The sequence below is a fragment of the Hypanus sabinus genome, chromosome 26 (assembly GCF_030144855.1).
Source record: "Hypanus sabinus isolate sHypSab1 chromosome 26, sHypSab1.hap1, whole genome shotgun sequence".
Lineage (NCBI taxonomy): Eukaryota > Metazoa > Chordata > Chondrichthyes > Myliobatiformes > Dasyatidae > Hypanus > Hypanus sabinus.
This window is the reverse complement of record NC_082731.1, coordinates 19,664,091-19,690,704: the sequence shown is the minus strand read 5'-3', so window position 1 is coordinate 19,690,704 and position 26,614 is coordinate 19,664,091. Positions and strand designations below refer to the sequence as shown.

General features: G+C 60.4%; 1 protein-coding gene across 4 annotated transcripts; it reads right to left on the bottom strand.

The window, feature by feature from the left end:
* Positions 1-1,040: 1,040 nt before the first annotated feature.
* Positions 1,041-26,358, bottom strand: LOC132381871 (cerebellin-1-like). Of its 4 annotated transcripts, none has more exons than XM_059951595.1 (5): positions 25,995-26,358; positions 18,491-18,640; positions 4,280-4,853; positions 3,566-3,685; positions 1,041-3,036 (listed from the first exon to the last, which is right to left on the bottom strand). In XM_059951595.1, the coding sequence occupies exons 3-5, from the start codon at positions 4,577-4,579 to the stop codon at positions 2,839-2,841; spliced, it is 618 nt and encodes a 205-aa protein (XP_059807578.1). In that variant the 5' UTR covers positions 4,580-4,853; positions 18,491-18,640; positions 25,995-26,358; the 3' UTR covers positions 1,041-2,838. The 4 variants fall into 4 exon arrangements, with proteins under 4 accessions (XP_059807578.1, XP_059807577.1, XP_059807580.1 ...); XM_059951594.1 differs by having other exon boundaries at positions 26,027-26,358; XM_059951597.1 differs by having other exon boundaries at positions 25,983-26,021.
* Positions 26,359-26,614: the final 256 nt, after the last annotated feature.

Here is a 26,614-nt window from a genome sequence, read left to right as displayed (position 1 = left end):
AATCTCAAGAAGGGAGCACTTGCTCGAAAAGGAGGCTGGAGTGTTGAGGATGGGGTGTATTTGTGTTATGTGAGGGGGCAGAGAAGACACTTAACCTCTGACCTCCCTGTCCCCTTCGCCCGTGAGGGGTGCGAGAGGATATTTGATCTCTGACCGTGCTCTCAATCTGTTCTTCTCCCTGATGACATTGTCCTTTCCGCAGGATCAGCTGGACTTCTCTCCCTTGCCAGGTTCACCTCACCGTCGTCACTGCGGAAGATTTTCTCGAGGCTCGTCTCCTCCTTTGTCCCTCTCCGTGTTTCACCTCTCCTCCCAGTCACCTCCCGAGGCTGTTATACTGTGGCTGCTGTACATCCTTCAGCTCATCAAGTACCTGCTGATCCCCAGTTTTACACATTATTCCATTTGATTCACCCAGATGCCAGCACATACTGGGGGTATAACACACAGTCGATGAATTAGCCGCCAACCTGAACTCCCCTGGAGAACTCCCTCTAAACCCCTCCCTGCCTCTCCTTTATCCGGGAGTTCTCTCTCGATACCCCTCACTATCCTGTATCTGGGGAATTCCCTTCATCCCCTCCTGTTTCCCTGATGTGAGGGTGTTCCCTCTCTGAACCTCCAGTATTAGGGGAGCTCCCCCTCCATTATCTGGGGATCCCCCCTCCCGCACTCCATTTCTGGGAGGAGATTGGGAGACTCTAGGGGAGACCCGCATAGTTTCTCTCTTGGTCTTTCACACACTTCCTCTCACTCTCTCTTTCTCACACAGATAGAGCGCCGGGGGTCGAACCAGAGTCTCTGAGGTAACAGCTTTAACCACTGGGACACTGTATGGTCTGAGTTACAGCTCGTACCAGGGAAGAGAAGGGTGGTTCTGCCCCCTGTCCACTGAAGAACTAAGTAAGCCAGAGACCAGAATGTATCTGTACTTGGTCCCCTCCCCACCCTGTTGAGCGAGGAGGGTCTCTCTGTCAATCATTTTCCGTGGGACCCAAACGCAGGCGCAAAGTTATTAAAATCAGCAAAAGACACCATGCTTTAGACATCCTTAACAGGGTAATTTAATAAATCTGAACGAGGAGGAGGGTGTCGATACAGAGGTGAAGGCATGATACATGGCAGTGACGATGCCCCCAGCGCTGAGTCCGAAACTGTTTCCGAAGCCGCACCAGTTTTGTGCCATCGTTACCGGACCCCACTGAAGTAAGGAAGACATTCAAAGCTCCCTCCGGTCCCGAGGATATTATTAAGTCTACCAGTGATAACTGGACTAACTACAACCAACTGCCCAGGAGTTCCCTCTGTAAATTCTAAGAGGAAGTCACTCTTTTTGTCAGGAACCCCTGTTAAAAGGGGAGTTTCTCTCCATCAGGGTCCTCTACTAAAGGGGGAGTCTCTTTCCACCAGGGACCCCTGTTAAAGGGAGAAACCCCTCTTTAGGCAACCCTGTTAAAAAGGTAGTATCTATGTTAGGTAACCCTGTTAAAGGGGTGGGAATGTTCAATGTCCCAAACTGTGTTGCTCTTTCCAGGTGGCCAGGATCTTCCCTGCCAGTCCTCGACTCTCTGGGCCCTCCCCAGGCTTCAATCAGTTGGTCACTGAGCGGTTGAGGGAAGTTTGGGAGCAGAGGTCACTGGATGGGACCGAGGTGAGGATGAACAGTAGACTTTCCATTCCGCTTTTCATTGGTGGAGAGCCGGAGGGAGGGTACGCCCATGAAGTCGGCTCACATTCCCGTTCTCTTATCGGGCCACAGCCTCTTGGGTGGAAAGCATGAGATATCTCTCCCATGGGCGTCAGGAAGTGGGGAAGTGGCGGGGCACAGTTGGTTGCTGGGAGGTACGGGGGATGAGGGCAGTGAGAGTTCAGTACAGCAGATGCAGCGAGGGGGCCAGGGCTACAGGGAGTGTTAGATTTTGGTCAGGAACCAGTGAAGGGGCCCTGGCCTGAGGTTACCCTTAGGGACGATGGGGCAAACCTGCCCCGCTGAGAGACCATTGGGAATTATAGAAGGTCGCAGTCATCCTGAGGAGAACTCTACCCCTGGAATTATGAGAAGGTTTTGTCCACATCCTGAGGACAACTCCTTGAAGGGAAGGTTGGCCAAATCTTGAGGGCAACCTGTCCCTGGAGAATTATGGGAAGGTTGGCCACATGCTGAGGGTAACACCCTTGGCATTGATAAGATGGTTAGTCATCCTGCGGAGGAGAGAATCATTTCCCCATGTCACCCGGTGAATTATTGGAGGGTTGATCGTTTGCTGAGGGCGTCTCTCCCCTAGGATGCATATGGAATTATGGGAAGGTTGGCCACATCTTGAGGATCTCATCCCCATCTCTGACACACCTTTGGCATGATGGGAAAAAGCCCTCAAAGCCTCCTCCCCTACCGCCCTCCACATACCCATCTCTTCCTAACTCATCCCATCCCCACAGATAACCCTTGGAATTGTGGGAAGGTTGGCTTCATCCTGAGAACGATCTTTCCTTTGGAATTGTGGGAAGGTTGGCCATATGAGGCGGGGGGGAGGGGGTCAGGAATCCCGTCCTCGGCTGCCCACATCCTGAGGGAGACGTTTTTGGAAAATGGGAAGAACCTACATCTTGAAGGTTTGAACCACCTCAACTCCCCCTCCCTCACCTGTCACTTGGCAATGGGATGGGTTAGCCGAGCTTTGAGGGATGCTCATCCTCCCCACCCCCCACCCTTAAATACACCCCGTCCACCCCTCCTAAGTTAACATTTGGGCAGGTCGGCTACGTCCGGTGGGGATGATGGATCTGGGAAAAGGGAGCTCCCCATTCTCAACCCCCAGCAGGTCAGACGATGGGAAGTTACAGCGGGAAGACCAGGAAACCAGAGAAGGTGGAGTACTTCCAGCCACCCACGAGGCTCCCCTGCTCCAGCTGGAGCGAGGCCCGGTCACCCTTCTCCATGTGAACCAGCCCGCCGTTAGTCGCCGCCTCACGGGTCACCTCCTGGTCGCCGGCAAAGGCGGAGATGATCGGCCGGCCATTCACACTCAGGCTCACCTGTCGGGGAGAAAGGGGACAGAGGTCAGCTGGGGGTCAGGGAGCCTCCATCTCGTTTCTGTCCCTCTTCCACACTGCGAGTTATCAGAGTTAAATGTCAACTTCCTAGCCCATAGCCAGAGCTGACCCCGAAGGTGAGAGGTCACTACAAAACCAACTGACCCCCACCCCAATTATCCCTTCCCTAATGGCCCAGTATTTTAAATTCCAGGTGAAAGGTCACCATCTGACCCGCTGGCACATCCTCCCCCCCCCCCACCCCTCTAAAACTACACATCCACACTCACCCCCACTCCTCATTGGGCAAGCACTGGCTTTGAGCCTAGGTTGTCAGGGAGTGGATAGGGGTGAAAGGTCAGACTATAATCCACTCGCCCTTCCGAACGGTGGTAATGTTGGCCACATTCTGAGGGCAAGCTTTCCCTGGGACTGGGAAGGGATCTGGTTTCAGAGATAAATGCCGATGGAGAATGGGAAGATGTGCCTCCCCACCCCCCCCCCCCACCCACCACACATCCTGCCCCCGAACCTGGATGGTCTGACGGTTGTACACTTTGACCACGTGGAAGGTGAAGCTGTAGACGCCCCTCTGCGGAGCCACGAACACGCTGAGCTCCCGGTTGAAGTGCCGGCCGATGTTCACCAAGACCTGGACGGGACGAAGCAGGAAGGGACACGTCACACCTCCATCGTGCACGGTGACCGGGACGCGCCATCCAGGGTAAGGAAGCTCGGTATGTCCCTGCTGACCCTCAGCAGTGTTTACATACGTGTTCACAGAGAGCATCCTATCCGTCTGCATTGTGTCTTCATACAGCAACTACACTGCCTTTGACGACAAGCAATTGCAGAGAGTCTATGGGACCGACAGAGACCTCGCTGCCTCAGCAAAGCCGCCAACATAGTCAAAGACCCCACTCACCAGGGGCGATCTCTTTTCTCCCCCCATCATTGGGCAGAAGATACGAAAACCCAAAAGCACACACCACCAGGCTCAAGGACCGCTACTAGCCCACTGATAAAATAACCCACAGATAGAAAACCCCATTGAACAGTACGACAAAACAGGCTCTTGGCTTCACTGACTACCTCTTCCTTCTCGTTTGACTTCACCTCTTTGTAACACTTTATTTTGCAGTCTGTTATTGCTTTTCGCTTGTACTGATCTGTACAAAGAAAGATTTTCACTGTCACTGATAAGAAACCAATTTACCAATACACATAAACACACACACACGCTCACCTGATCAAATCGGACCGAGGCAGACCCATTGGAGGGCGACGCTGGCTCATGGTTGGTTCCCCGCAGGGCGGAGAAGGCGGCCTTGACACCGGTGGTGCGCACCGACATCCCCAGGGATGCCCCCTCTCCCCCCACCCCCTTCCCCGGGCCGGCCTGCGGATCGGAGTCGCACACCACCAAGCACTTCCCCTCCAGGGCCAGGGGCTCCGTCTCATTCTGGGAGTGAGCCAGGCGGGGGGCGAGGGAGACGAGGAGGAGGAAGGAGGCGAGGGTCTCCCCGGGGTGCTTGGCTCCCGGCATCACTGCCGGGTGATGGGGGCCCGATTGTGGCCTTGACCGGCTTTCTAGGGTCAAGGTCGTCAGGGTGAGGGGTAGGGCCCCGAAAGCAGGTCAGAGACTGGATGGTTGGCCTCCTGTTCCAAGGGGTGTTGCCACTTGGGACCAGGCAGGGTCTCCCGGGTGCCCGCGTCCTTTCCCTCGCTCTCTCTCTCTGCCCCCAGCGGACGTGGCAGCCTGGATCTCCTCCTTGCTGTGCCGTGTCCTGGGAGCTTGGATCTGTCTGGCGGTGTCCGAGCTGTGAGGGTCAGAGTCAGGCGAGGAGTAGAAGGGGAGGGGAGTGGAGGGAGCGAAGAGGAGGGGAGTGGAGGGAGAGAAGGGGAGGTGGGGGCAGAGTGTGCGGAAGGGTGGGTGGGAGACAGAGGGTCAACAGCATAGAAACAGGTCCTTCGTTCATGTTGTCTACCTGAGCCAGACCCTTTTGCCTGCATTTGGCATACATTTGCTGAGCATGCATCTGTCCAAATGTCCGGTCAACCTTGTGAGCGACCTGGACTCCATGGACCGCCTGATCCAGACAAAAACCACCCTCTGCTTGGAAAATGGATTCCTTGGGATATTTTAAATCTTTCCCCTCTCACCTGAAACCTGTGGAGAGAGGGAAGGGAAGAGTCGGGGGGAGGAAAGGGAAGGGTCGGGAGAAAGGAAAGGGAAGGGTCGGGGGAGAGGAAAGGGAAGGGTCGGGGAGAGGAAAGGGAAGGGTCGGGGGAGAGGGAAGGGAAGGGTCGGGGGAGAGAGGAAAGGGAAGGGTCGGGGAGAGGAAAGGGAAGGGTCGGGGGAGAGGGAAGGGAAGGGACGGGGGAGAGAGGAAAGGGAAGGGTCGGGGAGAGAAAAGGGAAGGGTCGGGAGAAAGGAAAGGGAAGGGTCGGGGGAGAGGGAAGGGAAGGGTCAGGGGAGAGGAAAGGGAAGGGTCGGGGAGAGGAAAGGGAAGGGTCGGGGGAGAGGGAAGGGAAGGGTCGGGGGAGAGAGGAAAGGGAAGGGTCGGGGAGAGGAAAGGGAAGGGTCGGGGGAGAGGGAAGGGAAGGGTCGGGGGAGAGAGGAAAGGGAAGGGTCGGGGAGAGAAAAGGGAAGGGTCGGGAGAAAGGAAAGGGAAGGGTCGGGGGAGAGGGAAGGGAAGGGTTGGGGGAGAGAGGAAAGGGAAGGGTCGGGAGAAAGGAAAGGGAAGGGTCGGGGGAGAGGAAAGGGAAGGGTCAGGGGAGAGGAAAGGGAAGGGTCGGGGAGAGGAAAGGGAAGGGTCGGGGGAGAGGGAAGAGAAGGGTCGGGGGAGAGAGGAAAGGGAAGGGTCGGGAGAAAGGAAAGGGAAGGGTCGGGGGAGAGGGAAGGGAAGGGTCGGGGGAGAGAGGAAAGGGAAGGGTCGGGAGAAAGGAAAGGGAAGGGTCGGGGGAGAGGAAAGGGAAGGGTCAGGGGAGAGGAAAGGGAAGGGTCGGGGAGAGGAAAGGGAAGGGTCTGGGGAGAGGAAAGGGAAGGGTCGGGGGAGAGGAAAGGGAAGGGTCAGGGAAAGGAAAGGGAAGGGTCGGGGAGAGGAAAGGGAAGGGTCGGGGAGAGGAAAGGGAAGGGTCGGGGAGAGGAAAGGGAAGGGTCGGGGAGAGGGAAGGGTCGGGGAGAGGAAAGGGAAGGGTGGGGGAGAGGAAAGGGAAGGGTCGGGGGAGAGAGGAAAGGGAAGGGTCGGGGGAGAGGAAAGGGAAGGGTCGGGGAGAGGAAAGGGAAGGGTGGGGGAGAGGAAAGGGAAGGGTCGGGGAGAGGAAAGGGAAGGGTGGGGGAGAGGAAAGGGAAGGGTCGGGGAGAGGAAAGGGAAGGGTGGGGGAGAGGAAAGGGAAGGGTGGGGGAGAGGAAAGGGAAGGGTCGGGGAGAGGAAAGGGAAGGGTGGGGGAGAGGAAAGGGAAGGGTCGGGGAGAGGAAAGGGAAGGGTGGGGGAGAGGAAAGGGAAGGGTCGGGGAGAGGAAAGGGAAGGGTCAGGAGAAAGGAAAGGGAAGGGTCGGAGAAAGGAAAGGGAAGGGTCGGGGAAAGGAAAGGGAAGGGTCGGGGAGAGGAAAGGGAAGGGTCGGGGAGAGGAAAGGGAAGGGTCGGGGAGAGGAAAGGGAAGGGTCGGGGAAAGGAAAGGGAAGGGTCGGGGAGAGGAAAGGGAAGGGTCGGGGAGAGGAAAGGGAAGGGTGGGGGAGAGGAAAGGGAAGGGTCGGGGAGAGGAAAGGGAAGGGTCGGGGGAGAGGAAAGGGAAGGGTCAGGAGAAAGGAAAGGGAAGGGTCGGGGGAGAGAGGAAAGGGAAGGGTCAGGGAGAGAGGAAAGGGAAGGGTCGGGGGAGAGGAAAGGGAAGGGTCGGGGAGAGGAAAGGGAAGGGTCGGGGGAGAGGAAAGGGAAGGGTCGGGGAGAGGAAAGGGAAGGGTCGGGGGGGAGGAAAGGGAAGGCTCGGGGGAGAGGAAAGGGAAGGGTCGGGGGAGAGGAAAGCGAAGGGTCGGGGGAGAGGAAAGCGAAGGGTCGGGGGAGAGGAAAGGGAAGGGTCGGGGGAGAGGAAAGGGAAGGGTCGGGGAGAGAGGAAAGGAAAGGGTCGGAGAGAGGAAAGGGAAGGGTCGGGGGAGAGGAAAGGGAAGGGTCGGGGAGAGGAAAGGGAAGGGTCGGGGGAGAGGAAAGGGAAGGGTCGGGGGAGAGGAAAGGGAAGGGTCGGGGGAGAGGAAAGGGAAGGGTCGGGGAGAGGAAAGGGAAGGGTCGGGGAGAGGAAAGGGAAGGGATCGGGGGAGAGGAAAGGGAAGGGTCGGGGGAGAGGGAAGGGAAGGGTTGGAGGAGAGGAAAGGAAAGGGTCGGGGAGAGAGGAAAGGGAAGGGTCAGGGGAGAGGAAAGGGAAGGGTCGGGGAGAGAGGAAAGGAAAGGGTCAAGAAGAGAGGAAAGGGAAGGGTCAGGGGAGAGGAAAGGGGGGTCGGGGAGAGAGGAAAGGAAAGGGTCAGGGAGAGAGGAAAGGGCAGGGTCGGGGGAGAGGAAAGGGAAGGGTCGGGAGAGAGGAAAGGGAAGGGTCGGGGGAGAGAGGAAAGGGAAGGGTCTGGGGAGAGGGAAGGGTCTGGGGAGAGGGAAGGGTCTGGGGAGAGGGAAGGGAAGGGTCGGGGGAGAGTGGAAAGGGAAGGGTCGGGGGAGAAAGGAAAGGGAAGGGTCGGGGAGTAAGGAAAGGGAAGGGTCGGGGAGAAAGGAAAGGGAAGGGTCGGGGGAGGAAAGGGAAGGGTGGGGGAGAGGAAAGGGAAGGGTCAGGGGAGAGGAAAGGGAAGGGTCGGGGGAGAGAGGAAAGGAAAGGGTCGGGGGAGAGAGGAAAGGGAAGGGTCGGGGAGTAAGGAAAGGGAAGGGTCGGGGGAGAGGAAAGGGAAGGGTCGGGGAGAGGAAAGGGAAGGGTCGGGGAGAGGAAACGGAAGGGTCAGGGAGAAAGGAAAGGGAAGGGTCGGGTAGAAAGGAAAGGGAAGGGTCGGGGAGAGAGGAAAGGAAAGGGTCGGGGGAGAGTGGAAAGGGAAGGGTCGGGGGAGAGTGGAAAGGGAAGGGTCGGGGGAGAGGAAAGGGAAGGGTGGGGGAGAGGAAAGGGAAGGGTCAGTGGAGAGGAAAGGGAAGGGTCGGAGGAGAGGAAAGGGAAGGGTCGGAGGAGAGGAAAGGGAAGGGTCGGGGGAGAGGAAAGGGAAGGGTGGGGGAGAGGAAAGGAAAGGGTCAGGGGAGAGGAAAGGGAAGGGTCGGGGAGAGAGGAAAGGAAAGGGTCGGGGAGAGGAAAGGGAAGGGTCTGGGGAGAGGAAAGGGAAGGGTCGGGAGAGAGGAAAGGGAAGGGTCGGGGGAGAGAGGAAAGGAAAGGGTCTGGGGAGAGGGAAGGGTCTGGGGAGAGGAAAGGGAAGGGTCGGAAGAGAGGAAAGGGAAGGGTCGGGGGAGAGGAAAGGGAAGGGTCGGGGGAGAGGAAAGGGAAGGGTCGGGGGAGAGGAAAGGGAAGGGTCGGGGGAGAGGAAAGGGAAGGGTCGGGGAGAGGAAAGGGAAGGGTCGGGGAGAGGAAAGGGAAGGGTCTGGGGAGAGGAAAGGGAAGAGTCGGGGGAGAGGGAAGGGAAGGGTCGGAGGAGAGGAAAGGAAAGGGTCGGGGAGAGAGGAAAGGGAAGGGTCAGGGGAGAGGAAAGGGAAGGGTCGGGGAGAGAGGAAAGGAAAGGGTCAAGAAGAGAGGAAAGGGAAGGGTCAGGGGAGAGGAAAGGGAAGGGTCGGGGAGAGAGGAAAGGAAAGGGTCAGGGAGAGAGGAAAGGGCAGGGTCGGGGGAGAGGAAAGGGAAGGGTCGGGAGAGAGGAAAGGGAAGGGTTGGGGGAGAGAGGAAAGGGAAGGGTCTGGGGAGAGGGAAGGGAAGGGTCGGGGGAGAGTGGAAAGGGAAGGGTCGGGGGAGAAAGGAAAGGGAAGTGTCGGGGAGTAAGGAAAGGGAAGGGTCGGGGAGAAAGGAAAGGGAAGGGTCGGGGGAGGAAAGGGAAGGGTGGGGGAGAGGAAAGGGAAGGGTCAGGGGAGAGGAAAGGGAAGGGTCGGGGGAGAGAGGAAAGGAAAGGGTCGGGGGAGAGAGGAAAGGGAAGGGTCGGGGAGTAAGGAAAGGGAAGGGTCGGGGAGAAAGGAAAGGGAAGGTTCGGGGAGAAAGGAAAGGGAAGGGTCGGGGAGAGAGGAAAGGAAAGGGTCGGGGGAGAGAGGAAAGGAAAGGGTCGGGGGAGAGAGGAAAGGGAAGGGTCGGGAGAAAGGAAAGGGAAGGGTCGGGGGAGAGGAAAGGGAAGGGTCAGGGGAGAGGAAAGGGTAGGGTCGGGGAGAGGAAAGGGAAGGGTCTGGGGAGAGGAAAGGGAAGGGTCGGGGGAGAGGAAAGGGAAGGGTCGGGGAAAGGAAAGGGAAGGGTCGGGGAGAGGAAAGGGAAGGGTCGGGGAGAGGAAAGGGAAGGGTCGGGGAGAGGAAAGGGAAGGGTCGGGGAGAGGAAAGGGAAGGGTCGGGGAGAGGGAAGGGTCGGGGAGAGGAAAGGGAAGGGTGGTGGAGAGGAAAGGGAAGGGTCGGGGGAGAGAGGAAAGGGAAGGGTCGAGGGAGAGGAAAGGGAAGGGTCGGGGAGAGGAAAGGGAAGGGTGGGGGAGAGGAAAGGGAAGGGTGGGGGAGAGGAAAGGGAAGGGTCGGGGAGAGGAAAGGGAAGGGTGGGGGAGAGGAAAGGGAAGGGTCGGGGAGAGGAAAGGGAAGGGTCGGGGAGAGGAAAGGGAAGGGTGGGGGAGAGGAAAGGGAAGGGTCGGGGAGAGGAAAGGGAAGGGTGGGGGAGAGGAAAGGGAAGGGTCGGGGAGAGGAAAGGGAAGGGTGGGGGAGAGGAAAGGGAAGGGTCGGGGAGAGGAAAGGGAAGGGTCAGGAGAAAGGAAAGGGAAGGGTCGGGGAAAGGAAAGGGAAGGGTCGGGGAGAGGAAAGGGAAGGGTCGGGGAGAGGAAAGGGAAGGGTCGGGGAGAGGAAAGGGAAGGGTTGGGGAGAGGAAAGGGAAGGGTTGGGGGAGAGGAAAGGGAAGGGTCAGGAGAAAGGAAAGGGAAGGGTTGGGGAAAGGAAAGGGAAGGGTTGGGGAGAGGAAAGGGAAGGGTCGGGGAGAGGAAAGGGAAGGGTGGGGGAGAGGAAAGGGAAGAGTCGGGGAGAGGAAAGGGAAGGGTCGGGGAGAGGAAAGGGAAGGGTTGGGGGAGAGGAAAGGGAAGGGTCAGGAGAAAGGAAAGGGAAGGGTCGGGGAAAGGAAAGGGAAGGGTCGGGGAGAGGAAAGGGAAGGGTCGGGGAGAGGAAAGGGAAGGGTGGGGGAGAGGAAAGGGAAGGTTCAGGAGAAAGGAAAGGGAAGGGTCGGGGGAGAGAGGAAAGGGAAGGGTCAGGGAGAGAGGAAAGGGAAGGGTCGGGGGAGAGGAAAGGGAAGGGTCGGGGGAGAGTGGAAAGGGAAGGGTCGGGGAGAGGAAAGGGAAGGGTCAGGAGAAAGGAAAGGGAAGGGTCGGGGAAAGGAAAGGGAAGGGTCGGGGAGAGGAAAGGGAAGGGTCGGGGAGAGGAAAGGGAAGGGTCGGGGAGAGGAAAGGGAAGGGTTGGGGAGAGGAAAGGGAAGGGTTGGGGGAGAGGAAAGGGAAGGGTCAGGAGAAAGGAAAGGGAAGGGTTGGGGAAAGGAAAGGGAAGGGTTGGGGAGAGGAAAGGGAAGGGTCGGGGAGAGGAAAGGGAAGGGTGGGGGAGAGGAAAGGGAAGAGTCGGGGAGAGGAAAGGGAAGGGTCGGGGAGAGGAAAGGGAAGGGTTGGGGGAGAGGAAAGGGAAGGGTCAGGAGAAAGGAAAGGGAAGGGTCGGGGAAAGGAAAGGGAAGGGTCGGGGAGAGGAAAGGGAAGGGTCGGGGAGAGGAAAGGGAAGGGTGGGGGAGAGGAAAGGGAAGGTTCAGGAGAAAGGAAAGGGAAGGGTCGGGGGAGAGAGGAAAGGGAAGGGTCAGGGAGAGAGGAAAGGGAAGGGTCGGGGGAGAGGAAAGGGAAGGGTCGGGGAGAGGAAAGGGAAGGGTCGGGGGAGAGGAAAGGGAAGGGTCGGGGAGAGGAAAGGAAAGGGTCGGGGGGGAGGAAAGGGAAGGCTCGGGGGAGAGGAAAGGGAAGGGTCGGGGGAGAGGAAAGGGAAGGGTCGGGGGAGAGGAAAGCGAAGGGTCGGGGGAGAGGAAAGGGAAGGGTCGGGGAGAGAGGAAAGGAAAGGGTCGGAGAGAGGAAAGGGAAGGGTCGGGGGAGAGGAAAGGGAAGGGTCGGGGGAGAAGAAACGGAAGGGTCGGGGAGAGGAAAGGGAAGGGTCGGGGAGAGGAAAGGGAAGGGTCGGGGGAGAGGAAAGGGAAGGGTCGGGGGAGAGGGAAGGGAAGGGTCGGAGGAGAGGAAAGGAAAGGGTCGGGGAGAGAGGAAAGGGAAGGGTCAGGGGAGAGGAAAGGGAAGGGTCGGGGAGAGAGGAAAGGAAAGGGTCAGGGAGAGAGGAAAGGGCAGGGTCGGGGGAGAGGAAAGGGAAGGGTCGGGGGAGAGAGGAAAGGGAAGGGTCTGGGGAGAGGGAAGGGAAGGGTCGGGGGAGAGTGGAAAGGGAAGGGTCGGGGGAGAAAGGAAAGGGAAGGGTCGGGGAGTAAGGAAAGGGAAGGGTCGGGGAGAAAGGAAAGGGAAGGGTCGGGGGAGGAAAGGGAAGGGTGGGGGAGAGGAAAGGGAAGGGTCAGGGGAGAGGAAAGGGAAGGGTCGGGGGAGAGAGGAAAGGAAAGGGTCGGGGAGAGAGGAAAGTGAAGGGTCGGGGAGTAAGGAAAGGGAAGGGTCGGGGAGAAAGGAAAGGGAAGGGTCGGGGAGAAAGGAAAGGGAAGGGTCGGGGAGAGAGGAAAGGAAAGGGTCGGGGGAGAGTGGAAAGGGAAGGGTCGGGGGAGAGGAAAGGGAAGGGTGGGGGAGAGGAAAGGGAAGGGTCAGTGGAGAGAAAAGGGAAGGGTCGGGGGAGAAAGGAAAGGGAAGGGTCGGGGAGAAAGGAAAGGGAAGGGTCGGAGGAGAGGAAAGGGAAGGGTCGGAGGAGAGGAAAGGGAAGGGTCGGGGGAGAGGAAAGGGAAGGGTGGGGGAGAGGAAAGGAAAGGGTCAGGGGAGAGGAAAGGGAAGGGTCGGGGAGAGAGGAAAGGAAAGGGTCGGGGAGAGGAAAGGGAAGGGTCTGGGGAGAGGAAAGGGAAGGGTCGGGAGAGAGGAAAGGGAAGGGTCGGGGGAGAGAGGAAAGGGAAGGGTCTGGGGAGAGGGAAGGGTCTGGGGAGAGGAAAGGGAAGGGTCGGAAGAGAGGAAAGGGAAGGGTCGGAAGAGAGGAAAGGGAAGGGTTGGGGGAGAGGAAAGGGAAGGGTCGGGGGAGAGGAAAGGGAAGGGTCGGGGGAGAGGAAAGGGAAGGGTGGGGGAGAGGAAAGGGAAGGGTCAGGGGAGAGGAAAGGGAAGGGTCGGGAGAGAGGAAAGGGAAGGGTCGGGGGAGAGAGGAAAGGGAAGGGTCTGGGGAGAGGGAAGGGTCTGGGGAGAGGGAAGGGAAGGGTCGGGGGAGAGTGGAAAGGGAAGGGTCGGGGGAGAAAGGAAAGGGAAGGGTCGGGGAGTAAGGAAAGGGAAGGATCGGGGAGAAAGGAAAGGGAAGGGTCGGGGAGAGGAAAGGGAAGGGTCGGGGAGAGGAAAGGGAAGGGTGGGGGAGAGGAAAGGGAAGGGTCGGGGGAGAGGAAAGGGAAGGGTCGGGGGAGACAGGAAAGGGAAGGGTCGGGGGAGAAAGGAAAGGGAAGGGTCGGGGGAGAGAGGAAAGGGAAGGGTCGGGGGAGAGAGGAAAGGGAAGGGTCGGGGGAGAAAGGAAAGGGAAGGGTCGGGGAGAGGAAAGGGAAGGGTCGGGGGGGAGGAAAGGGAAGGGTCGCGGGAGAGGAAAGGGAAGGGTCGGGGGGAAGGGAAGGGAAGGGACGGGGAGAGAGGAAAGGGAAGGGTCGGGGAGAGAGGAAAGGGAAGGGTCGGGGAGAGGAAAGGGAAGGGTCGTGGGAGAGAGGAAAGGGAAGGGTCGGGGAGAGAGGAAAGGGAAGGGTCGGGGAGAGAGGAAAGGGAAGGGTCGGGGAGAGAGGAAAGGGAAGGGTCGGGGAGAGAGGAAAGGGAAGGGTCGGGGAGAGGAAAGGGAAGGGTCGTGGGAGAGAGGAAAGGGAAGGGTCGGGGAGAGAGGAAAGGGAAGGGTCGGGGAGAGAGGAAAGAAAAGGGTCGGGGAGAGAGGAAAGGGAAGGATGGGGGAGAGGGAAGGGAAGGGTCGGGGGGGAGGAAAGGGAAGGGTCGGGGAGAGAGGAAAGGGAAGGGTGGGGGAGAGGGAAGGTAAGGGTCGGGGGGGAGGAAAGGGAAGGATCGGGGGAGAGAGGAAAGGGAAGGGTCGGGGAGAGGAAAGGGAAGGGTCGGGGGGGAGGAAAGGGAAGGGTCGGGGGAGAGGAAAGGGAAGGGTCGGGGGAGAGGAAAGGGAAGGGTCGGGGGAGAGGAAAGTGAAGGGTCGGGGTGGAGGAAAGGGAAGGGTCGGGGAGAGGAAAGGGAAGGGTCGGGGAGAGAGGAAAGGGAAGGGTCGGGGCAGAGAGGAAAGGGAAGGGTCGGGGGAGAAAGGAAAGGGAAGGGTCGGGGGAGAAAGGAAAGGGAAGGGTCGGGGCACAGAGGAAAGGGAAGGGTCGGGGCAGAGAGGAAAGGGAAGGGTCGGGGGAGAGAGGAAAGGAAAGGGTCGGAGAGAGGAAAGGGAAGGGTCAGGGAGAGGAAAGGGAAGGGTCGGGGGAGAGGAAAGGGAAGGGTCGGGGGGGAGGAAAGGGAAGGGTCGGGGGGGAGGAAAGGGAAGGGTCGGGGGAGAGGAAAGGGAAGGGTCGGGGAGAGGAAAGGGAAGGGTCGGGGGAGAGGAAAGGGAAGGGTCGGGGAGAGAGGAAAGGGAAGGGTCGGGGAGAGGAATGGGAAGGGTCGGGGGATAGGAAAGGGAAGGGTCGGGGGAGAGTGGAAAGGGAAGGGTCGGGGAGAGGGGAAAGGGAAGGGTCGGGGAGAGGGGAAAGGGAAGGGTCGGGGAGAGAGGAAAGGGAAGGGTCGGGGAGAGAGGAAAGGGAAGGGTCGGGGAGAGAGGAAAGGGAAGGGTCGGGGAGAGAGGAAAGGGAAGGGTCGGGGAGAGGAAAGGGAAGGGTCGTGGGAGAGAGGAAAGGGAAGGGTCGGGGAGAGGAAAGGGAAGGGTCTGGGAGAGAGGAAAGGGAAGGGTCGGGGAGAGAGGAAAGGGAAGGATGGGGGAGAGGGAAGGGAAGGGTCGGGGGGGAGGAAAGGGAAGGGTCGGGGGGGAGGAAAGGGAAGGGTGGGGGAGAGGAAAGGGAAGGGTCGGGGGGGAGGAAAGGGAAGGGTCGGGGAGAGGAAAGGGAAGGATCGGGGGAAAGAGGAAAGGGAAGGGTCGGGGAGAGGAAAGGGAAGGGTCGGGGAGAGGAAAGGGAAGGGTCGGGGAGAGGAAAGGGAAGGGTCGGGGAGAGGAAAGGGAAGGGTCGGGGGGGAGGAAAGGGAAGGGTCGGGGGAGAGAGGAAAGGAAGGGTCGGGGCAGAGAGGAAAGGGAAGGGTCGGGTAGAGGAAAGGGAAGGGTCGGGGGGGAGGAAAGGGAAGGCTCGGAGGAGAGGAAAGGGAAGGGTCGGGGAGAGGAAAGGGAAGGGTCGGGGAGAGGAAAGGCAAGGGTCGGGGTAGAGGAAAGGGAAGGGTCGGGGGAGAGGAAAGGGAAGGGTCGGGGGAGAGGAAAGGGAAGGGTCGGGGGAGAGGAAAGGGAAGGGTCGGGGGAGAGGAAAGGGAAGGGTCGGGGAGAGGAAAGGGAAGGGTCGGGGGAGAGGAAAGGGAAGGGTCGGGAGAGGAAAGGGAAGGGTCGGGGAGAGGAAAGGGAAGGGTCGGGGAGAGAGGAAAGGGAAGGGTCGGGGGAGAGGAAAGGGAAGGGTCAGGGGGGAGGACAGGGAAGGGTGGGGGAGAGCGGAAAGGGAAGGGTGGGGGAGAGGGAAGGGAAGGGTCAGGGAGAGAGGAAAGGGAAGGGTCGGTGGAGAGGGAAGGGAAGGGTCGGGGGAGAGGGAAGGGAAGGGTCGGGGGAGAGGGAAGGGAAGGGTCGGGGGAGAAAGGAAAGGGAAGGGTCGGGGGAGAAAGGAAAGGGAAGGGTCGGGGCACAGAGGAAAGGGAAGGGTCGGGGCAGAGAGGAAAGGGAAGGGTCGGGGGAGAGAGGAAAGGAAAGGGTCGGAGAGAGGAAAGGGAAGGGTCGGGGGAGAAAGGAAAGGGAAGGGTCGGGGCACAGAGGAAAGGGAAGGGTCGGGGCAGAGAGGAAAGGGAAGGGTCGGGGGAGAGAGGAAAGGAAAGGGTCGGAGAGAGGAAAGGGAAGGGTCAGGGAGAGGAAAGGGAAGGGTCGGGGGAGAGGAAAGGGAAGGGTCGGGGGGGAGGAAAGGGAAGGGTCGGGGGGGAGGAAAGGGAAGGGTCGGGGGAGAGGAAAGGGAAGGGTCGGGGAGAGGAAAGGGAAGGGTCGGGGGAGAGGAAAGGGAAGGGTCGGGGAGAGAGGAAAGGGAAGGGTCGGGGAGAGGAATGGGAAGGGTCGGGGGATAGGAAAGGGAAGGGTCGGGGGAGAGTGGAAAGGGAAGGGTCGGGGAGAGGGGAAAGGGAAGGGTCGGGGAGAGAGGAAAGGGAAGGGTCGGGGAGAGAGGAAAGGGAAGGGTCGGGGAGAGAGGAAAGGGAAGGGTCGGGGAGAGGAAAGGGAAGGGTCGTGGGAGAGAGGAAAGGGAAGGGTCGGGGAGAGGAAAGGGAAGGGTCTGGGAGAGAGGAAAGGGAAGGGTCGGGGAGAGAGGAAAGGGAAGGATGGGGGAGAGGGAAGGGAAGGGTCGGGGGGGAGGAAAGGGAAGGGTCGGGGGGGAGGAAAGGGAAGGGTGGGGGAGAGGAAAGGGAAGGGTCGGGGGGGAGGAAAGGGAAGGGTCGGGGAGAGGAAAGGGAAGGATCGGGGGAAAGAGGAAAGGGAAGGGTCGGGGAGAGGAAAGGGAAGGGTCGGGGAGAGGAAAGGGAAGGGTCGGGGAGAGGAAAGGGAAGGGTCGGGGAGAGGAAAGGGAAGGGTCGGGGGGGAGGAAAGGGAAGGGTCGGGGGAGAGAGGAAAGGAAGGGTCGGGGCAGAGAGGAAAGGGAAGGGTCGGGTAGAGGAAAGGGAAGGGTCGGGGGGGAGGAAAGGGAAGGCTCGGAGGAGAGGAAAGGGAAGGGTCGGGGAGAGGAAAGGGAAGGGTCGGGGAGAGGAAAGGCAAGGGTCGGGGTAGAGGAAAGGGAAGGGTCGGGGGAGAGGAAAGGGAAGGGTCGGGGGAGAGGAAAGGGAAGGGTCGGGGGAGAGGAAAGGGAAGGGTCGGGGGAGAGGAAAGGGAAGGGTCGGGGAGAGGAAAGGGAAGGGTCGGGGGAGAGGAAAGGGAAGGGTCGGGAGAGGAAAGGGAAGGGTCGGGGAGAGGAAAGGGAAGGGTCGGGGAGAGAGGAAAGGGAAGGGTCGGGGGAGAGGAAAGGGAAGGGTCAGGGGGGAGGACAGGGAAGGGTGGGGGAGAGCGGAAAGGGAAGGGTGGGGGAGAGGGAAGGGAAGGGTCAGGGAGAGAGGAAAGGGAAGGGTCGGTGGAGAGGGAAGGGAAGGGTCGGGGGAGAGGGAAGGGAAGGGTCGGGGGAGAGGGAAGGGAAGGGTCGGGGGAGAGGAAAGGGAAGGGTTGGAGGAGAGGAAAGGGAAGGGTCGGGGAGAGGAAAGGGAAGGGTCAGGGAGAGGAAAGGGAAGGGTCGGGGGAGAGGAAAGGGAAGGGTCGGGGAGAGGAAAGGGAAGGGTGGGGGAGAGGGAAGGGAAGGGTCGGGGAGAGGAAAGGGAAGGGTCGGGGGAGAGGAAAGGGAAGGGTCGGGGAGAGGAAAGGGAAGGGTCGGGGAGAGGAAAGGGAAGGGTCGGGGAGAGGAAAGGGAAGGGTCGCGGAGAGGAAAGGGAAGGGTCGGGGGAGAGAGGAAAGGGAAGGGTCGGGGGAGAGGAAAGGGAAGGGTCGGGGGAGAGAGAAAAGGAAGGGTTGGGGCAGAGAGGAAATGGAAGGGTCGGGGAGAGGAAAGGGAAGGGTCGGGGGGGAGGAAAGGGAAGGGTCGGGGGGGAGGAAAGGGAAGGGTCGGGGGGGAGGAAAGGGAAGGGTCGGGGGAGTGGGAAGGGAAGGGAAGGGTCGTGGCAGAGGAAAGGGAAGGGTCGGGGTGAGGGAAGGGAAGGGAAGGGTCGGGGGAGAGGGAAGGGAAGGGAAGGGTCGGGGGAGAGGACAGGGAAGGGTTGGGGTGGAAGAGGACAGGGAAGGGTCGGGGGGGAGAGGTCAGGGAAGGGTCGGGGGGGTTGGGGAGAGAACAGGGAAGGGCCGGGGGAGAGAGGAAAGGGAAGTTTCGGGGAGAGAGGAAAGGGAAGGGTCGGAGGGAGAGGAGTGAAAGAGGAAGGGACTGAGAGAGATGGAGAGAGGGTAGAGGGAGGAGGAAGGGGAGGAGGGGAGGAGAGGAGGGGGAGAGGGGGACAGGTCAGTTAGGGAGGGTTGAGGGGGAGGGGAGGTAGAGGAGGGGGAACAGAAGGAGGGAAGAGGGCGGGAAGGAGTGTGGTTGTGTGTATGCTTTTGTTTTGTCAGCAACATTCACAGCCTAACACACATTCCCACACATAAAACTTACATAAATACAGAGGAAGAGTGTACCTGAGCGTGTTAGGTTTGTGTGTGTGTGTGTGTGAGTGTATGAATGTGAGTGTGTGTGTGTGTTAGAGTGTGCACATGAGTGAGAGAGAGAGTGTGTGAGTGTATGAATGTGAGAGTGTATGTGAATGAGAGGAGAGAGAGTGTGTGTGTGTGAGAGAGTGTGTACGTGAGTGAGAGATTGTGTGTGTGTGTGAGTGTGAGAGTGTGTGTGTGTGAGAGTGTACGTGACTGAGAGAGAGAGAGCGTGTGTGTGTGAGTGTGTGAGAGTATGAATGTGTGTACGTGAGTGAGAGATTGTGTGTACGTGAGTGTGAGTGTGTGTGTGTGTGTGTGTGTGTGAGAGAGTGTGTACGTGACTGAGAGAGAGAGTATGAATGTGAGAGTGTGTATGTGAGAGATTGTGTGTACGTGAGTGTGAGAGAGTGTGTACGTGACTGAGAGAGAGAGAGTGTGTGTGTGTGTGTGTGTGTGTGTGTGTGAGAGAGAGAGAGTGTACACGCGCAGTCCCAGATATCCTCTCCACTTTCCCATCTCCTCTCCTCCACCCTCCCTGACTCGGACAGCCCACACACCCTCCCCCACCCCGTCTCTGTCCAGAACGGTGACTGACTCCAGCGCTGACACCGAAACCATCCACCACCCACCCCTCCTGTCACGTCCCCTTCCTCTTGCAAGACCCTGCACACCCCACCACACCCCCAGCTACCAGGTCCAGACTCCCACCTGAGGCCAGTGAGGGTCCTGTCGCAGCTGCCTCTCCCTCACACAGTCAGGCACAAAACTGAACGTAAACACAAGAAATTCTGCAGGTGCTGGTAATCCAATGCAACACGCACGAAATGCCGGGGGAACTCAGCAGGCCAGGCAGCATCTCTAGAAATGAATAAACAGTCGCTTTCTCACCATCTGTCCCATTGCTCCCTCCCCCTGTTCACACAGTCCCCTCCCTCCCACCTCTCTCACTCACACAGTCCCCTCCCTCCCACCTCCCTCGCTCACAGACCCCTCCCTCCCACCTCCCTTGCTCACAGTACCCTCCCTCCCACCTCTCTCACTCACAGTCCCCTCCCTCCCACCTTCCTTGCTCACAGTCCCCTCCCTCCCACCTCTCTCACTCACACAGTCCCCTCCCTCCCACCTCTCTCACTCACACAGTCCCCTCCCTCCCACCTCCCTCGCTCACAGTACCCTCCCTCCCACCTCTCTCACTCACACAGTCCCCTCCCTCCCACCTCCCTCGCTCACAGTCCCCTCCCTCCCACCTCTCTCACTCACACAGTCCCCTCCCTCCCACCTCCATCACTCACAGTCCCCTCCCTCCCACCTCTCTCACTCACACAGTCCCCTTCCTCCCACCTCTCTCACTCACAGTCCCCTCCCTCCCACCTCCCTCGCTCACAGTCCCCTCCCTCCCACAGTCTTCTCCCTCTCTCCTGGCACCTGCTCACAGACCCCTCCCATCTACCTCACTCACACAGTCCCCTCCCTCCTACCTCCCTCAGTTACCTCCCTCCCAGTCCCCTCCTTTCCACTACCCTCACTCACACAGTCCCCTCCCTCCCACCTCCCTCGCTCACAGTCCCCTCCCTCCCACCTCCCTCGCTCACAGTCCCCTCCCTCCCACCTCTCTCACACAGTCCCCTCCCTCCCACCTCCCTCACTCACAGTCCCCTCCCTCCTACCTCTCTCAGTCACAGTACCCTCCCTCCCTCACTCACATTCCCCTCCCTCCCACCTCTCTCACTCACACAGTCCCCTCCCTCCCACCTCCCTCACTCACAGTCCCCTCCCACCTACCTCTCTGTCACAGTACCCTCCCTCCCACCTCCCTCACTCACAGTCCCCTCCCTCCTACCTCCCTCACTCACAGTCCCCTCCCTCCTACCTCTCTCACACAGTACCCTCCCTCCCACCTCTCTCACTCACAGTCCCCTCCCTCCCACCTCTCTCACACAGTCCCCTCCCTCCCACCTCCCTCACTCACAGTCCCCTTCCTACCTCTCAGTCACAGTCCCCTCCCTCCCACAGTCCCCTCCCTCCCACCTCCCTCACTCACAGACCCCTCCCTCCTACCTCCCTCACAGTCACCTCCCTCCCACCTCCCTCCCACCTCTCTCACACAGTCCCCTCCCTCCCACCTCCCTCACTCACAGTCCCCTCCCTCCTACCTCTCTCAGTCACAGTACCCTCCCTCCCACCTCCCTCACTCACATTCCCCTCCCTCCAACCTCTCTCAGTCACAGTACCCTCCCTCCCACCTCCCTCACTCACAGTCCCCTCCCTCCTACCTCTCTCAGTTACAGTACCCTCCCTCCCACCTCTCACTCACTCAGTCCCCTCCCTCCCACCTCCCTCGCTCACAGTCCCCTCCCTCCCACCTCCCTCACTCACAGTCCCCTCCCACCTACCTCTCTGTCACAGTCCCCACCCCCCCACCTCCCTCACTCACAGTCCCCTCCCTCCTACCTCTCTCAGTCACAGTACCCTCCCTCCCACCTCTCACTCACTCAGTCTCCTCCCTCCCACCTCCCTCGCTCACAGACCCCTCCCTCCTACCTCCCTCACTCAGTCACCTCCCTCCCACCTCTCTCACACAGTCCCCTCCCTCCCACCTCCCTCACTCACAGTCCCCTCCCTCCTACCTCTCTCACACAGTACCCTCCCTCCCACCTCTCTCACTCACAGTCCCCTCCCTCCCACCTCTCTCACACAGTCCCCTCCCTCCCACCTCCCTCACTCACAGTCCCCTTCCTACCTCTCAGTCACAGTCCCCTCCCTCCCACAGTCCCCTCCCTCCCACCTCCCTCACTCACAGTCCCCTCCCTCCTACCTCTCTCAGTCACAGTCCCCACCCTCCCACCTCCCTCACTCACAGTCCCCTCCCTCCTACCTCTCTCAGTCACAGTCCCCACCCTTCCACCTCCCTCACTCACAGTCCCCTCCCTCCTACCTCTCTCAGTCACAGTACCCTCCCTCCCACCTCTCACTCACTCAGTCTCCTCCCTCCCACCTCCCTCGCTCACAGTCCCCTCCCTCCCACCTCCCTCACTCACAGTCCCCTCCCACCTACCTCTCTGTCACAGTCCCCACCCCCCCACCTCCCTCACTCACAGTCCCCTCCCTCCTACCTCTCTCAGTCACAGTACCCTCCCTCCCACCTCTCACTCACTCAGTCCCCTCCCTCCCACCTCCCTCGCTCACAGTCCCCTCCCTCCCACCTCCCTCACTCACAGTCCCCTCCCACCTACCTCTCTGTCAGTACCCTCCCTCCCACCTCCCTCACTCACAGTCCCCTCCCTCCTACCTCCCTCACTCACAGTCCCCTCCCTCCTACCTCTCTCACACAGTACCCTCCCTCCCACCTCTCTCACTCACAGTCCCCTCCCTCCCACCTCTCTCACACAGTCCCCTCCCTCCCACCTCCCTCACTCACAGTCCCCTTCCTACCTCTCAGTCACAGTCCCCTCCCTCCCACAGTCCCCTCCCTCCCACCTCCCTCACTCACAGACCCCTCCCTCCTACCTCCCTCACTCAGTCACCTCCCTCCCACCTTCCTCACTCACAGTCCCCTCCCTCCCACCTCCCTCACTCACAGTCCCCTCCCTTCCACCTCCCTTGCTCACTGTACCCTCCCTCCCACCTCCCTCACTCACAGTCCCCTCCCTTCCACCTCCCTCGCTCACTGTCCCCTCCCTCCTTCCTCTCAGTCAGTCCCCTCCCTCCTACCTCCCTCACTCACAGTCCCCTCCCCCCTACCTCACTGTCAGTCCCCTCCCTCCCATTTACTTCACTCACACAGTCCCCTCGCTCCCACTTCCCTCATTCACAGTCCCCTCCCTCCTACCTCCCAGTCACAGTCCCCTCCCTTCCACCTCCCGAGCTCACTGTCCCCTCCCTCCTTCCTCTCAGTCACAGTCCCCACCCTCCCACCTCCCTCACTCACAGTCCCCTCCCTCCTACCTCTCTCAGTCACACTTCCCTCCCTCCCACCTCCCTCACTCACATTCCCCTCCCTCCTACCTCTCTCACTCACAGTCCCCTCCCTCCCACCTCTCTCACTCACAGTCCCCTCCCTCCCACCTCTCTCACTCACAGTCCCCTCCCTCCCACCTCCCTCGCTCACAGTCCCCTCCCACCTACCTCTCTGTCACAGTACCCTCCCTCCCACCTCCCTCACTCACAGTCCCCTCCCTCCTACCTCCCTCACTCACAGTCCCCTCCCTCCTACCTCTCTCACACAGTCCCCTCCCTCCTACCTCTCTCACAGTCCCCTCCCTCCCACCTCCCTCACTCACAGTCCCCTCCTTCCTACCTCTCAGTCACAGTCCCCTCCCTCCCACAGTCCCCTCCCTTCCACCTCCCTCGCTCACAGACCCCTCCCTCCTACCTCCCTTGCTCACTGTCCCCTCCCTCCCACCTCCCTCACTCACAGTCCCCTCCTTCCTACCTCTCAGTCACAGTCCCCTCCCTTCCACCTCCCTCGCTCACAGACCCCTCCCTTCCACCTCCCTCGCTCACTGTCCCCTCCTTCCTCTCAGTCACAGTCCCCTCCCCCCTACCTCTCTGTCAGTCCCCTCCCTCCCATTTACCTCACTCACACAGTCCCCTCCCTCCCACTTCCCTCACTCACAGTCCCCTCCCTCCTACCTCCCAGTCACAGTCCCATCCCTCCCACCTCGCTCACTCACACAGTCCCCTCCCTTCCACCTCCCTAGCTCACTGTCCCCTCCCTCCTTCCTCTCAGTCACAGTCCCCTCCCTCCCACCTCCCTCACTCACAGTCCCCTCCCCCTACCTCTCTGTCAGTCCCCTCCCTCCTATTTACCTCACTTACAAAGTACCCTCCCTCCCACCTCCTTTGGTCACAGTCCCCTCCTCCCATTTACCTCAGTCACACAGTCCCCTCCCTCCCACCTCCCTCACTCACACAGTCCACGCCCTCCCACCTCCTTTGCTCACAGTCCCCTCCATCCCACCTCCCTTCCTCACTCAGTCCCCTCCCTCCCACCTCCCTTGCTCACAGTCCCCTCCCTCCCATCTCCTTTGCTCACAGTCCCCTCCCTCCCACCTCTCTCACTCACACAGTCCCCTCCCTCCCACCTCCCTCACTCACACAGTCTCCACCCTCTCTCCTGGCACCTGCTCCAGACCCCTCCCTCCCACATCCCCTCCGCTCGCAGACCCCTCCCTCCCATCTCCCTTGCTCACACAGTCCCCTCCCTCCCACCTTCCTCACTCAGTCACCTCCCTCCCACCTCCTCCGCTCACACAGACCCCTCCCTCCCACCTCCCTTGCTCAGTCCCCTCCCTCCCACCTCTCTCACTCACACAGTCCCCTCCCTCCCACTTCCCTCGCTCACAGTCACCTCCCTCACTCACACAGTCCCCTCCCTCCCATCTACCTCTCACACAGTCTCCACCCTCTCTCCTGGCACCTGCTCCAGACCCCTCCCTCCCACATCCCCTCCGCTCGCAGACCCCTCCCTCCCATCTCCCTTGCTCACACAGTCCCCTCCCTCCCACCTTCCTCACTCAGTCACCTCCCTCCCACCTCCTCCGCTCACACAGACCCCTCCCTCCCACCTCCCTTGCTCAGTCCCCTCCCTCCCACCTCTCTCACTCACACAGTCCCCTCCCTCCCACTTCCCTCGCTCACAGTCACCTCCCTCTCACACAGTCCCCTCCCTCCCACCTCCCCTCCGCTTACTCACACAGTCCCCTCCCACCTCCCTCACTCACAGTCCCCTCCCTCCCACCTCCCTCACTCACAGTCCCCTCCCTCCCACCTCACTCACTCACACAGTCCCCTCCCTCCCATCTACCTCTCACACGGTCCCCTCCCTCCCACCTCCCTCATTCACAGTCCCCTCCCTCCCACCTCCCTCGCTCACACAGTCCCCTCCCTCCCACCTCCCTCGCTCACACAGTCCCCTCCCTCCCACCTCCCTCACTCACAGTCCCCTCCCTCCCACCTCCCTCACTCACACAGTCCCCTCCCTCCCATCTACCTCTCACATGGTCCCCTCCCACCTCTCTCACTCACATTCCCCTCCCTTCCATCTACCTCTCACACGGTCCCCTCCCTCCCATCTCTCACACTCACAGTCCCCTCCCTCCCACCCCCCTCACTCACAGTCCCCTCCCTCCTACCTCTCTCACTCACACAGTCCCCTCCCTCCCACCCCCCTCGCTCACAGTCCCCTCCCTCCCAACTTCCTCACTCAGTCACCTCCCTCCCACTTTCTTCGCTCACAGACCCCTCCCTCCCACCTCCCTTGCTCAGTCCCCTCCCTCCCACCTCTCTCACTCACACAGTCCCCTCCCTCCCACTTCCCTCGCTCACAGTCACCTCCCTCACTCACACAGTCCCCTCCCTCCCACCTCTCTCACTCACACAGTCCCCTCCCTCCCACCTCCCTCACTCACAGTCCCCTCCCTCCCACCTCCCTCACTCACAGTCCTCTCCCTCCCATCTACCTCTCACACGGTCCCCTCCCTCCCACCTCCCTCATTCACAGTCCCCTCCCTCCCACCTCCCTCACTCACAGTCCCCTCCCTCCCACCTCCCTCACTCACAGTCCTCTCCCTCCCATCTACCTCTCACACGGTCCCCTCCCTCCCACCTCCCTCACTCACAGTCCTCTCCCTCCCATCTACCTCTCACACGGTCCCCTCCCTCCCACCTCCCTCATTCACAGTCCCCTCCCTCCCACCTCCCTCGCTCACACAGTCCTCTCCCTCCCATCTACCTCTCACACGGTCCCCTCCCTCCCACCTCCCTCATTCACAGTCCCCTCCCTCCCACCTCCCTCACTCACAGTCCCCTCCCTCCCACCCTCGCTCACACAGTCCCCTCCCTCCCACCTCCCTCACTCACAGTCCCCTCCCTCCCACCTCCCTCACTCACAGTCTTCTCCCTCCCATCTACCTCTCACATGGTCCCCTCCCTCCCACCTCTCACACTCACAGTCCCCTCCCTCCCACCCCCCTCACTCACAGTCACCTCCCTCCCACCTCTCTCACTCACATTCCCCTCCCTTCCATCTACCTCTCACACGGTCCCCTCCCTCCCACCTCTCACACTCACAGTCCCCTCCCTCCCACCTCCCTCGCTCACAGTCACCTCCCTCCCACCCCCCTCACTCACAAAGTCCCCTCCCTCCCATCTACCTCTCACACAGTCCCCTCCGTCCCATCTACCTCTCACTCACAGTCCCCTCCCTCCCATCTACCTCTCACACAGTCCCCTCCCTCCCATCTCCTTTGCTCACAGTCCCCTCTCTCCCACCTCCCTCACTCACACAGTCCCCTCCCTCTCACCTCCCTCACTCACAGTCACCTCCCTCGCTCACACAGTCTTCTCCCTCTCTCCTGGCACCTGCTCACAGACCCCTCCCTCCCACCCACCTCCCTCACTCACAGTCCCCTCCCTCCTACCTCTCTCAGTCACAGTACCCTCCCTCCCACCTCCCTCACTCACTGTCCCCTCCCTCCCACCTCCCTCGCTCACAGTCCCCTCCCTCCCACAGTCTTCTCCCTCTCTCCTGGCACCTGCTCACAGACCTCTCCCATCTACCTCACTCACACAGTCCCCTCCCTCCTACCTCCCTCACTCAGTCACCTCCCTCCCAGTCCCCTCCTTTCCACTACCCTCACACACACAGTCCCCTCCCTCCCACCCCCTGCATCTCCCTGCTCATAGTCCCCTCCCTATCCCCTCCCTCCCTCCTGTTCACACAGTTCCCTTCTACTGCCCCCACTCACAGTTCCCTCTTGCACTCTGTACATATAGTTCCCTCTGTCATCCCCTTCAGTCTCCTCCCACAATCCTCTCCACCACTCCCAGCTCACAGTCTCATCCCTCCCTTCTCTTTCTCTCCCCCAGTCTCTCTATTTCCCTCTCCATCTCCCATTTTGTTCCATGTCCCTGCCTTTCTCCTTCACTCAGCTTTCACTTTCTCTCTCCATCCTCATCTCCTGTGCTCATTTTTTCTCCTCCTCTATCTCTTCCTCCTTCCATCTTTTACCTTCACTCTCCCCTTTTCTCTAAACCCACCCTCTCCTTGCTTCTTCCCCCCCTCCAATCTCCACCTCCCTCTTCTGCACCTCCCACTCTCCCTTGCCTCCTCAGTGACCCACTCACCACTGCCCCCACAAATGAATGCTCTTCTGTTCCATTGCCAAGCCCCGCTGACCCTCACTTGAACCCGATTTACCGCAGTTCTGACCATAGCACAGAACCGGCTGAATTATTCAATACCCTTCAATACTCAGCAGCTTCTTCAATCCTCTTCATTAAATTCTCCGAGAGTCAGCTGATGAGTCAGCAATGTAGAAGGCGTATAAAATCCCAGTCCAGGGGGAGGGGTGGGGAGAGGTTATGCACCGTCCTATCACACACTCCCAGAGACAGAGCGAGTCCGAATCAATGGCGGTGACAGATCAGAACGCAGGAGGGAGGTTGAAAATCTGGCCGAGCAGTGCGACAACAACCTCTCACTCAGTGTCAGCAGGACCAAGGGGCTGATTATCGGCCACACGAGGAGGAAAGCAGAGGTCGATGAGTCAGTCATCATTGGGACAGGCTCAGCAATGTCAGGTTCCTCAGTTTCCCTTTCAGAGGATCTGTCCTGGGCCCAGGCCACAAGCACGACAGATCCTCTAGTCCCTAAGAAGTTTGCAAAGATTCAACATGACTTCTAATACTTTGACAAACTTCTGTGGATGTGTGGCGGAGAGTACGTTGGCTGGTTGCATCACGGCCTGGTATGGAAACACCAGCACTCTGGAACAGAAAACTCTACCAAAATATAGTAGATAGGGCTCAGTCCATCACAGGGTAAGCCCT